Source organism: Prorops nasuta, unplaced genomic scaffold, assembly GCF_024137725.1.
Source record: "Prorops nasuta isolate Cenicafe-Biocafe unplaced genomic scaffold, Cenicafe_Pnas_1.2 PNAS00003, whole genome shotgun sequence".
Classification (NCBI taxonomy): domain Eukaryota; kingdom Metazoa; phylum Arthropoda; class Insecta; order Hymenoptera; family Bethylidae; genus Prorops; species Prorops nasuta.
The window spans coordinates 10,582,643-10,594,283 of record NW_027116800.1 but is presented as its reverse complement, the minus strand read 5'-3'; the positions used below and the strand labels follow the sequence as shown (position 1 = coordinate 10,594,283).

Below are 11,641 nucleotides of genomic sequence, written 5' to 3'. Positions count from 1 at the left end.
AAGTAGAAGATGTTAGGATCAGCTGCTGTTAAAGAGATAACGAGGGGGTGAGGGTGCATGGCACGCGCTGTTGAAACGAGAGCAGGAAAGAGCATAAGCGAAGAAGAAACGAAGAAGCGAAGATGGCGGCTGGGTGGATGGTAGGCGCGCCGGTGAACATCGTTGGTTCATTTCCGGCCAATCACCGATGACGATGGTTCTCCGACCACGCCAGCCGCGACGCTAGTCGCCGCGACGCATCCTGCGGACTGCGGAATGGAGAAAGGGAAACCTCCATGAACCTTCGACGACCGACACACAGCCAGTCGACCCTCGACCACTTTGCCAAGTGGTCGTTCTCCGTTGACCTCGCGCAACCTCGCCATACGTATATATTGCACACTTTTCTCATCCCACCAAAGCTCATTAACCACCCTGTGTGAAAAGTCATCTCTCCGATTCGCGACGCTCCCATAACACTGTGCTGCTGTGTCGATGATCTTGAGCTGCGATTTGTGATCCTCGAGGTAAAAGTGACGAGTGTTGGGTTGGATTTAATACATGCACCAGTGTTTCAATCCTTTTCTTCGTAACTACAATACGGTCTGTGTGAATTATCTTCGAGTGATCGATTATTGTTTAATGATGTATAATATTACGATAGGAGAATGAAGTTGAGGAAGGACGCGTTGGCAAGCGAAAAGGGAGAATAAAACAGTGTGGTGAAGGAGATTCTGGAATAAAGAACTGCAGAGAGAGAGAGAGAGAGAGAGAGAGAGATGGAGTCGAGTATGGAGGAGACTGAGTTGGACGTTGGTTCCGTCAGCGACGAGATGGAATCGTCGATCTTGAGCTCGAAGATCGATCGACGACCCACGCCGAAACCATTCACGATTGACAGTCTGATCGGTGATCGTGGATCGGAGAAGAAAATCTGTGAAAACGACGGGGAGACGGATGCGGATGTGGGGATGAAGGAGGATGACAGAAGCAATGGTAATGGAGAGGATGTTGAACGCGAAAGGGAATACAATATTTATCAGAGACATTATTTCGCGACGGCCGCAGCTACTGCGTTACCCTCAGGTAAACCTCTCAACTATTATTATATCATAATAACACTTAGAGCTGGGGTCACTTAATTGTTTTTGTCCAAATATAAGACCGCATCGTTATTGTTATCGATTTAAAATTTACGGGAGCAATGAAATTATGCATGAAGGTTTTTCCTTGGCGGCTGTTACTTAGGTACCGGTAATGAGATGAGATCAAGGAGGAAAGTGATTTATTGCAGGATTCGGGATGCCGTTGGGTTTGTACGGTGCGTGGTTGCCAATGCGGATATACGGTGGTGGGGGTAGCGGGGCTTCCGCTTGTGTGCCTATGTTACCGATGCACGCATCGCCAGCTGGAGGTGGGGGTGGTTACTCCCATCAGGACATGCATCAGACTAGATTGGCGCAACATTTGCCTCCGATTACCCCGAATCATCTGCAGGTGGCCTATCCTGCCTCGACTTATCACAAGAACTCCTCGCACCGGGGATCCACCAGCTTCACGGATAGCGACGACGATGCCAGCCTCGACTCGCCAACCTCGCCTGCTCACGACCTCACGAAATCTCGACATGGTTAGTCCTCGTTTTTATCCTTTTCTCGATCTTCTGTCATTTTCCCACAATCGACCATCATAAAATGCCTCCCAAAATCCCATCTCTATATATTGGTATATAATAATCTTCCCTACACGCCACACTGTCCATTTAACCTGAACAAATGTCCGCTTCTCAAAACACATTTCCTCATTAAAATTCAATCGGCGAAACGTCGAACCTGATAGGATCTAATTTGGTGCAAAGGTCGAATTTGTCGACCATGATGATGAAGCGTGTATCATGTAGGTGGTGATTGCTATAGTACTCGTGACAGCCGTGACCTCAAAACGTGTGCACCCTAGCTAAGTAAAAATTCTAATTTTGCGACGGAGCAATTGGCGTCTTATAAAAAGCCACGCCAATCAATTATTCAGCGTTATCTAACCTAAGCGTCGCAATTACATAGTATTATATCGCTAAATTCTGCCTTCCTTATTTCCCATTCGAGCAAATTGCAGCCTTCCTTTAATAGAAATTGAACTAATTTTGGATTATGGGTACAGCAATATAATAAGCGTTCTCATTCACTATGATCCCTTTATAGAAATACACTTTCACGGTTTGTCGCAAATTTTACTTTCTCACTTCAGAAAGAAAGTTCCATTTTGATTAATAATACAGTTACGTTTTGTGTTTGCCGAATGATTTTCTGGGAAAAAGAAAGAAGCGAGTGTAGCCTTTGAAATTCGAGCATGAGTCTCCGATGGAGAAGAGGGGGTGGTGAAAAATTCAGACGACAGTAATTTATGCGAGCTACCAAACGTGTATCGGCGATCCTTTGCCGGCGGATCGTCGCGATGTGACGCGACTGGAATTTTCAAATTGCACTTTTTGGTATCCCGTACAAAATTCAATTGAGGATCTAGTCCAGTGGTGAGATTTATAAAATTATAGGTAGTAATGTGGGAATGTGTTATAAACATTGGAAGAAATTAATGGAAATGAAATAAGAGTGAAAGGAGTTGGGAGGAGAAGCGTAAATGAGAAAAGTCGACGCGTATGCCCGTGAACGGTCAATTTTTATTGAAGTCTCGCCGCTCACGCTGTTTCGTATGCGAGACGAAAATGCTTCGAGGAATCAGTCATCGGACATTTATGACACGACGCGACGTGCCGTTTTGTGAACCGTCGTGTGCCTTCGTGCCGAACTTTACATGAATCCCGGCAGCCGGCAGGCCGTCTAACGTTTACCCGTTACCCCTTTTTATTCATGCCGCTAACCCCCTCCCCCCTCTCTCCTACTCCCTCTCTTTTCATTCTACAACAATCAAATTAATTTAGATCCAAATCGACGTTGTCCAAGAAAATGTTCAAATTTTTATTAATTATTATAAAAATATACATTGACAAATTTTTTCTCCGGTAAGAGAAGAAGCATTTGATAATATAAAATATCATATATACCACAATCAATTTTGCTGAACAATGAAAAATTTATTTACCGTCCGAAGTTTAATATAATTTAATAATTATATAAATGTCTAGCTCCGATTTCTCATTAAATAGCTTCCGGTGAACTTTTCGGTAATAGAACGTTTTACCCATCGAGCTGGGAACGAATTTATTCTTAAACGAGGTCGCTCAACGCTCTCTAAATGCTTTTTCAATAGAGAAATGCACGCTTTAATCAATTTCTCCAGACTTCTACGATTTTGCATGAATTACTTTTTGTTAAGAGATTCCAAAAATTAAATGAGTTTGTATGAATTTTGAGGAGTTAATGTGTAATTGAGAGTTATAAATTAGCTTACAGATAAGAAACGTGATTGATTAATGCTTTAAAGTTAGAGTCAAAGAAGCAAAAAGTAATATATATCGCTTGAATGAATACAAATTACGTTATTTATTATTCCAGGGTAATATAGCCAGTATAACAAAGAAGTTTTTATTAACACTTCTCTTGCAATTGATTCGAAGAGAAATACTCGTGGATCTTAAAAAAATTAGGTTGGCGTTTATAAATTCATTTTTATAGAGAAGTGAGTAGTTTGAGGAAAGAATAATTATAGAAAATACGTATGCATATAGAGCAATTTTTATTACAAGTTTTTAATCTAGTCATAGTATAAAAATTAAGTTTAGAAAATACAAGAGAAATTGAAGTGTCAATTATATGATTTTTTTATGTTGCGATAAAAATATTATGTGCATATAGCAATTTTCAGTGATAAATTCGTTAAAACTCACATCAGCGATCCCGAAAAATTAATGATTGAATATTGGGAAGAGAAGGCGACTGTAGTATTATTATTGCACGAGTATTGCAAGTAGAAAATATCTGGAAATTAAAAATAAATGTAGATTTAAATGTATTGAAGATCGGCTACTTTAAATACAAGATTGAAATCTATATTTATTAAGAAGCAATATCACTGCAGACTTTGGACAAAATGTTAGACCGATGAACACGAGATCCAAGATTCAAATTCTTACCCAGGATCTTTAGTAAGAACAGGAACGTTAAAGGGCTGTACATGCTATAAAATATTATACATATATGCATATTTGTGTTTTATGCCATTATATAAACATATATACTTATCATTTGCAGCTTAATTATTTCGAGTTATCTAAATTTCTCAAATTTTACTGTTCTATTCTGTAGCGTTAAAGAAAAAGCAATATTACACTGTACTGACTTTGTAAAATTTAACGTTTCCCAATGAAGTCATGCTAATGAGAAAAGATAATTTTTCATACGATTTTTTCCCCAAAAAATCATGGAATTTCTCTTTGTGTATTAGGAGATTCGGTAGGAGAGAGAATAGCGTAAAACGACCTTACTGGCTCTCTAGCGCTTCCCTGGTGGCTGCGTCGATTTTTCCTTATTCATTACTCGAGTTGGACCCTGCCTGCTGGCGACCGACACGGTTTGGGAGGATCTCCTTGCGTTTCGTAAAACAGCGCGGAGAGCAACGACAAAAACTTGCGAAAAAAACATGAGCCCTTGAAAGGGCGATTGCCATGACCTCGCCATATATATTGGACTCCAAGATCCACGGAATGCCGCATGGGGGTTTTCGCTGATCCATTAACGATACTTCTGAATTAGGTATCACACAACGGAATCTCGAATTTTTTCAGTGAAAAATATCTACTTCTATAGTTGAAAGATCCAGCTTAGATTATCTGTATAAAAGAGATGCTTAAAATAACTTGAGTGATATCAAGAATATAATCTTGATAACACGTATTTCCGAGTCCATCAATTAAGGCGAGTCAATGGCATGTGAAGAAGGACTGCATATGGATTAAAGTGAATCGAGCATATATTTGAAAGAACCATTTGAAGCATAAGTTAAATGGTCTGATTCGACATGTCATTAAGAAGTAAGGGCTGAATATTAAGAGGGAGAATTTAGCTGGATCGGTGATGGGAGATCGATCGAGCTGGAAAATACCCTTGTTTATAGTTAGATCGCGGTTTAGGTGTACTGTCTCTGCTGAGACTTATCGATTGTTTCTTTTCCTTTATTCAGGCCGAAGCTGATTGCGATTCCGCATCGTTTACCACAATTTTCGAAAGATATAAAATAGAGGAGCTAAAATAGAGAGATTAATATTGAAAATTGGAAGGAAATTGTAGTATTTTTCAAAATACATACAGCAATAGCGAGACAAAAAAAAGCGTGGAGGAATAATAATTGTATATAAAGAGGGTATGATCTCGGGGTTCGCACGGAAGCTTCGTAGTTAAATCGAAGAATCACTGAATAAATGAAGATAAATGTCGGAACAGAGTGCATCAAACTTGTCGCGCGCAAAAGGCCACTTAAACATCTGGATATATGTACTTCCGAGACTGGTTATAAGTTATCTTTAGCTACCTCTCTCTTTTTCTTTGCCAAGTCATGCCAATAAGCTATACGCGGCTAGGAATAAAAAGTTATACTCTCGATAGATTACTGGTAGCCCTCCACCTTAGCCAGTGGAAAGAGAAAGAGACTATTGAATTTTTCAGTTTTCCAACTTTGCCGAGTCCCAGAAAGAGGTTGACAGACCAATCGTTCGTTCATTCGTTAAGGAGAATGAAATAACGTGCTTGTGAGTGAATGTGAAATTTTCTGTGTCGTATCGATCGCATTAAGAAATGATGAGGTTGGTCTGGCTGAGGAACGTGTTAATTTCATGTAATCCTGAAGTTTTAAAAAGTTTGCCGGGGAATCATGTTGTAGCAATAATCCGAGGGCTGAAATAATTAACGGGTTCAATCGAACGATTTGCGTCGTCGAGAATTTGATGTATCGTTATCTCCTGATTATACTCGAGACAATTTAACAACGTATGGAATATCTGTGTTTTTACCCCATTTTAGACCGAAATCAGTATTAACGTGTCATAAAAGTTAATCGCTTAAAGACTCTGTTCTCAGCTCGAGCCCCAATTTCATTTTGTTCTGTATTAATGTGTCCGTGATCAATATCTTATTACAGGTCTGGGGAATATGACGATTGGTAGTTATAAAGGGGCACGTATATATATATATATATATAATCAATATGAGTCAAGCCCACTATAGTCATACAGGATTACTTCCTTGATTAATTATACAATCAATCGCTGGAACATTTCTGATCGGGAGAACGATTGCATTAAAATATTTTAGATTTATCTACAGGATGTATGATTTTACAGTGCCAATCCCGAAACTTCGGACATAAGGACTAATTCTGAAAAGAAAACTCTTATACTATTTGTTAATATTTTTAATATTTTTTGAATTACATAACAATATGTTTAGGCCAGGAATCTGTATAAATTATAGTGCAGGTTGGTAAATATTAATAATATTGATAAAGATTTATAACAGTTTTTTGTATAGATATATAATACTAAAAATATTTTAATATTCTTTTCTCGTGTATTAATAACATTGTTCAAATTATTTTACAATTCGTCTATTATGTAGATTTAATTTCGTAAGGTCAATAGCCTTTAGAAAATATTATGTAGCTCGTTAAATATGATCAATATTAAAAATTGTATAGAATAACTCTTTATAGATATAATAGGCATAAAAAAACTCTAATGAATTTTTTTCTTATTATCCATATTTATCAAGTCACATATTACAATATATGTAGCCTAAACGGGTAGTTATTACACTGAGAAAAATTTGTCAGCCGGTGAACAGTTTTCCGTTATAATGAACAAAATTCGTCATTGAAGTAATAAAAATCAGTTGTTACACGAATGAATATATTCGTTATAATCAATGAATTTTTTCACTGCTATAACAAAAAATTATTCACCTGCTGAAAAAATTTTTCTCGGTACAAATTCGATAAAATATCAATAATAGAAAAAAAATTTATTAAACTTTTACATTATCTATTATCTAGTATATCCATGCATAAATACCATATATGTACTATTTGCGATGTTATTTATATTTAACGAGTTACATAATTAATTTTAGATTATCACCGTAATAAATTTATTGCATCTCGACGGGGGTACCTATCCAACATTAAAATTATTCGCAATACGAAAAAAGTTAATATTATACATTTTTATCATTATTCTATTATATCTATAAATACCTTTTTGATTTTATTAAAATTTACTAGTCTGCTTAACAATTTATGCAGAATCTTAACAAAAACATATATATTGTTATGTAACTTGGATAAAATTGACACATTATTAAATAAATTTCCAAAATTTTTCTTCTCAGAATGGATACTTCTATCCACGATTCCTATATTGGTACTCTTAAATCGCACGATCTTTACACGCTACTAATATAGCTTTATTATTATATGATAGTACTGATGAGTAATTGAAAAATTTCCGCAGGTTCAGTGAATGGAAGAGTATCGGCGGAAAGCGAGGACGAAGGTGCAGGTTTGGGCGCGGAAAATTCATCTGGGAGGAGCAACCTAGAAGGTTCGAGCGAAGAAATATTATCAGGAGGCGCAAGTTGTAGCACAAACGGCGGAACGGAGAACCAAAACTCAGGTTCCGGAAACGGGAGCAACAAGGCCCGTCGGAGGAGGACAGCCTTCACGTCGGAGCAGCTTTTGGAACTGGAGCGGGAATTTCATGCGAAGAAATATTTGAGTTTGACGGAACGCTCGCACATCGCCCACGCGCTAAAGTTATCGGAGGTTCAGGTGAAGATCTGGTTCCAGAATAGACGTGCAAAGTGGAAGAGGGTTAAGGCGGGAGTTGGTGGAGGTGGGACCGGGGTGGGTGGGGTGGTTTCCGGTTCAGCGAGTCTCACCGCTGGAAGACACAACGGAGCTGGTGGGCAACATTCCGGAAACGGTACGAGAATAGTCGTGCCGATACCGGTTCACGTGAGCAGATTGGCCGTGAGGTCCCATCATCATCACATGGAAAAATGCGCGAGAGCACCGAGGTTACGTGGCTCCTCCGAGCCTGGAACACCCGAAGTTTCCGCTTCCGCGTCCCAGCAGCCCCAACAACCCGCACCACCAAGGAATTCCATACTCGGAGAATCCATGGGACTGCCATCGCAACCAGGACTCACTGGACCCATGAATGGCGTCAGAGTTGGTATCGGCCTTGGTTCCGGTTTGAGAGCATTTTCTATGCCCGCGCACAGGGGTGGACTTGGAACTTCCGGCAGGTAGTGAACATTCGCGATAAAATAACTCTGAATCCTCTGTTATGCGGAGAATACTGAAAAAGAGCAAACAATAGTGTCGATTCTCGTTTCGATGTATACAACAGTTCTCCGATCCTAAAGATTTCTGTGTTTCGTTCGCACCAAGTGGGGGATCGATGATGAAGCTGTGAGACTGTAGAAAAAGCTCGATGGGGAGAAGGCAGAGGCGAGGATAAAATCCATGCTGGTTTTTTCACTCGTGTTTGCTGTGAAATTGAAGCGGTCGGTGGTGATTATCGGGAAAAAGCTGTTGCTGCCCGGAAGTGTTTGAATCTGCAAAAGGAGACGAAGGGTTTATTGAGGAGAGAAGGAGAGAGAGAGAGAGAGAGCAGGGATTGAACAAGTTTGCGCGGAACGTCGCAATTGTAAATATTTAAAGAGGAGAGCGTGTGTAGAAATGCGAAGAAGAAAACGCTCTATAGCACGTGTCCCTTGTGTATAGATAATTTACCTTAGGCACCGAGAGGTCTAGCCTGGAACTATCGCCGCATTACGACTAGTATACATCGATCTACCGTGTGATTATCACAGCTGTGAAATACTCATACCAGTATATACATCGTAGAACGAAGTGAGTCCGTGGCTGGGGCGCATCAGATCTTTAACTATCGTTATATGCGTACCTGTAAAACCAGACAGCAATAAAAATTACTATATTATCTCGAAAATCGTCTTCAAGATCATCTCAGAACCTCGTTCATTGTACTGCGTATATTTTTAGTTTGTTAATATATATATATATATATATATAGAGAGAGAGAGAGAGAGAGAGAGGTATAATTAGAAAATAGTGATAATTGCATTGGTAGGATTTTTCACTGATGCAGATTATTACGATCGATCGCAGAGATTGAACAGGGACGTATGTTACAGCAAGGATTTATTCCGGTAGGAGTAAAATCTGCTTGGGGTTGTTTTGACAAGGTCTCTCTCGAGTCTGAGGTAGAGGAAGCTTTGTTGTCTGGCGCCGGTTTGACATATATCAGCTGTGGCTCCCACGGGACATTGGCGAGCGGCGAAACGAGAGAAGAAAAAAAGGAGAGATGCAGAGGCGGATTTTTGCAGGGCTGGCGCGTGCGGCTGCAAAAGGCTTTCCTGCGAAAAGGCAAACGGTTCCAAGGTTCCCTATAGCTTCTGCACCCTGTAGAACCTCTCCCCCCCCCGTGCCCCGTGCTCCGTCTCCCTGCAATGGGCGTGATCCCATATGGGCCTCTGTCACTCCTGCCACCCATTGCCCTTTTATGCATGCCTGCCCATTAGCCACCAGCCACCGTTATGTCACACGACTAATCGCTCCTCCACCAATATCATCCTCCTGTTCAACATTTTCTCTCTTTTCCTATTCATTACGTGCATCCGGCTCAGCACGGCTTATATATTATGTATATACACCAAAAGCCATCCGATTTATCCACTTGCAGCAGACTCACCAGCGGACGATTCCATGTACATCTATGAATCTCGACCTCCTTCCAATGATCCCAAAAATATTCCCTCTGCGCGACTTACTTTTTTATCATCGTGTCTACGCTTTTTTTAAGCAGACGCTGTAGGAGAAAAAAGCTGAAAATTTCACTCATTGATTTACGATTCTATTTGCATACTCGACTCTTCACCAAATCACACATCCTGTTGCTTTCATATAGCTCATTCATGTTATGGCAATCTGTTATCGGTCTGCTCGAAATACCGTCTGCAGCATTTTGGCGAACGCTAACATTCTCTCCTTCGGTCATATTTTTAACGTCTGTTCGTCGAATAACGAAATAAAAGATCGACGTATTTATGTAGAAATGGGTATATATATTTAGGAGTTTAGAGTTTGACCAATGGAAACGATGGCACCTGGTAAAAGCATTTATTTATAAATCTGCTCGGACTCTTGGTGGAGTCGCGACGAATAGAGCGGGGTGGAAAGTGGGAAGGAGGGATGAGAAGAAAGTTTGGTAAAACTGGATCGCATGCTGAAGTCATTGGGGTGACCGGCGAGAGGAGGGGGAGAGGGGAAGGAGGAAAAGTGCAAGGCAGCGACGTATACAGTAGACACAATGGTGGTTGGGGATTGGGTAGAGTGCATTACGGTTAATACACGAAGGACCGCGGTCGTTTAGCCGACGACCTCGGCAGTTACCGCTTCGCAAAGGATAAATCATCTTCTGATTCAACCACGCCTACTGGAGAACGCTAAAACTACCACCCCTCCGTCCTCTGCCATAACGTACGATGCTCCTTCTCTCTTTCTCTATTTCTCTCCACACACTCTCTACATGATTTTTCGTCCTCGTAACCACCACCAATTCACAACGACGAATCATCCTTACCATCGCAAATCATACGCCCGCTATATCTATATCTATATCTGTCTTTCTCTCTTTCATATTCTTACTATTTTTACGTACTTTCCTATAAATCATTCCATAAATTTTTCAATAACCAAATCACGTCGAACAAAGCACTCCCCCCTTTCCTATAATCTCGGTTTTAGAATCTTCTTTCTTTAGTTGTACTAAATTTTCTCTGAATCATGTATTTTGTGGGTTAGAGGAGAAACATATATAATTAATAGATTTTGTCTGAGAGGTAAAAGTAGGTATAGGGGTTTAATGACATCGGTGCGTTATCGGAGAGGATGAATGGGACGCGATTTGTCATCGAAGTTGCGTTTCCGGAACGAAGCGCTCGTCAACTCGCCACCCCTCGTCACATTCTCTCCACCACTTACGCAGACTTACGGCTCGATATCATATAACCATAATGCGCATTAGCGTAAATGCCGGGTCGTTGCCGGAGTCAACGTTACAGCCGGAAGTCATCGGACCGCATAGTACCAACTGCATTTAATACCACCTTCGGCTCTCCCTCCCTCCCCTTGCCTTCCCCCCATATAGCCTCCCACATTCTTTGCATTAAAAACACAACTCGATTCTACCATTTACGATAGAACAATGATATAAACCGTGCAACGATAAAACTTCAAAGTAAAAATTGTCAGAATTTGTCCTGTATTCGTACGATATAATTTGGTTTGTTTTTTGTTTTCTGAACGATCGGAAAGAGAGGGATAATTTGTGAAACAGTAGGGTTCTTTGGTGCGAGATTCGTCGTGCTCGCTCGAGTAGCGATTCGTTCGCGCAATTTCACGGGACTTTTGGGGGAAAATGGGAAAACGAGAGAAGTCCTCCTGCTCGTCCCTTTAAGGCTCAACGATGGATGGGACAACTGTGGGAAATAGAGCGGCCTCTCTGTTCTGGTCATTTGGCTCCCCTCCGCTAAAGACGCAAGGATTAAATATTTCATAGAATCGACGAGACACACTCGTGATTCTTAACATTGTAGTACCTTCGACCTTTCCACAATTCAACCTCAAAATTCTT

The 11,641-nt window shown here is 40.5% G+C and overlaps 1 protein-coding gene across 1 annotated transcript; it reads left to right on the top strand.

Moving 5' to 3' along the window:
- Window positions 1-343: 343 nt before the first annotated feature.
- On the top strand, window positions 344-8,896 carry unpg (unplugged). The gene is made up of 3 exons (XM_066746920.1): window positions 344-1,065; window positions 1,274-1,609; window positions 7,433-8,896. Exons 1-3 carry the CDS (start codon window positions 759-761, stop codon window positions 8,230-8,232), a joined length of 1,443 nt encoding a protein of 480 aa, XP_066603017.1. The 5' UTR covers window positions 344-758; the 3' UTR covers window positions 8,233-8,896.
- The last annotated feature ends 2,745 nt before the right edge of the window (window positions 8,897-11,641 follow it).

What these genes read in the sequence shown, in the direction of transcription:
- unpg (XM_066746920.1), top strand. Translation starts at nt 759, where the DNA reads ATGGAGTCGAGTATGGAGGAGACTGAGTTGGACGTTGGTTCCGTCAGC. An exon ending in AGCTACTGCGTTACCCTCAG is followed by an intron (nt 1,066 to 1,273) that starts GTAAACCTCTCA and finishes GATTTATTGCAG; the next exon opens with GATTCGGGATGCCGTTGGGT. An exon ending in CCTCACGAAATCTCGACATG is followed by an intron (nt 1,610 to 7,432) that starts GTTAGTCCTCGT and finishes AAATTTCCGCAG; the next exon opens with GTTCAGTGAATGGAAGAGTA.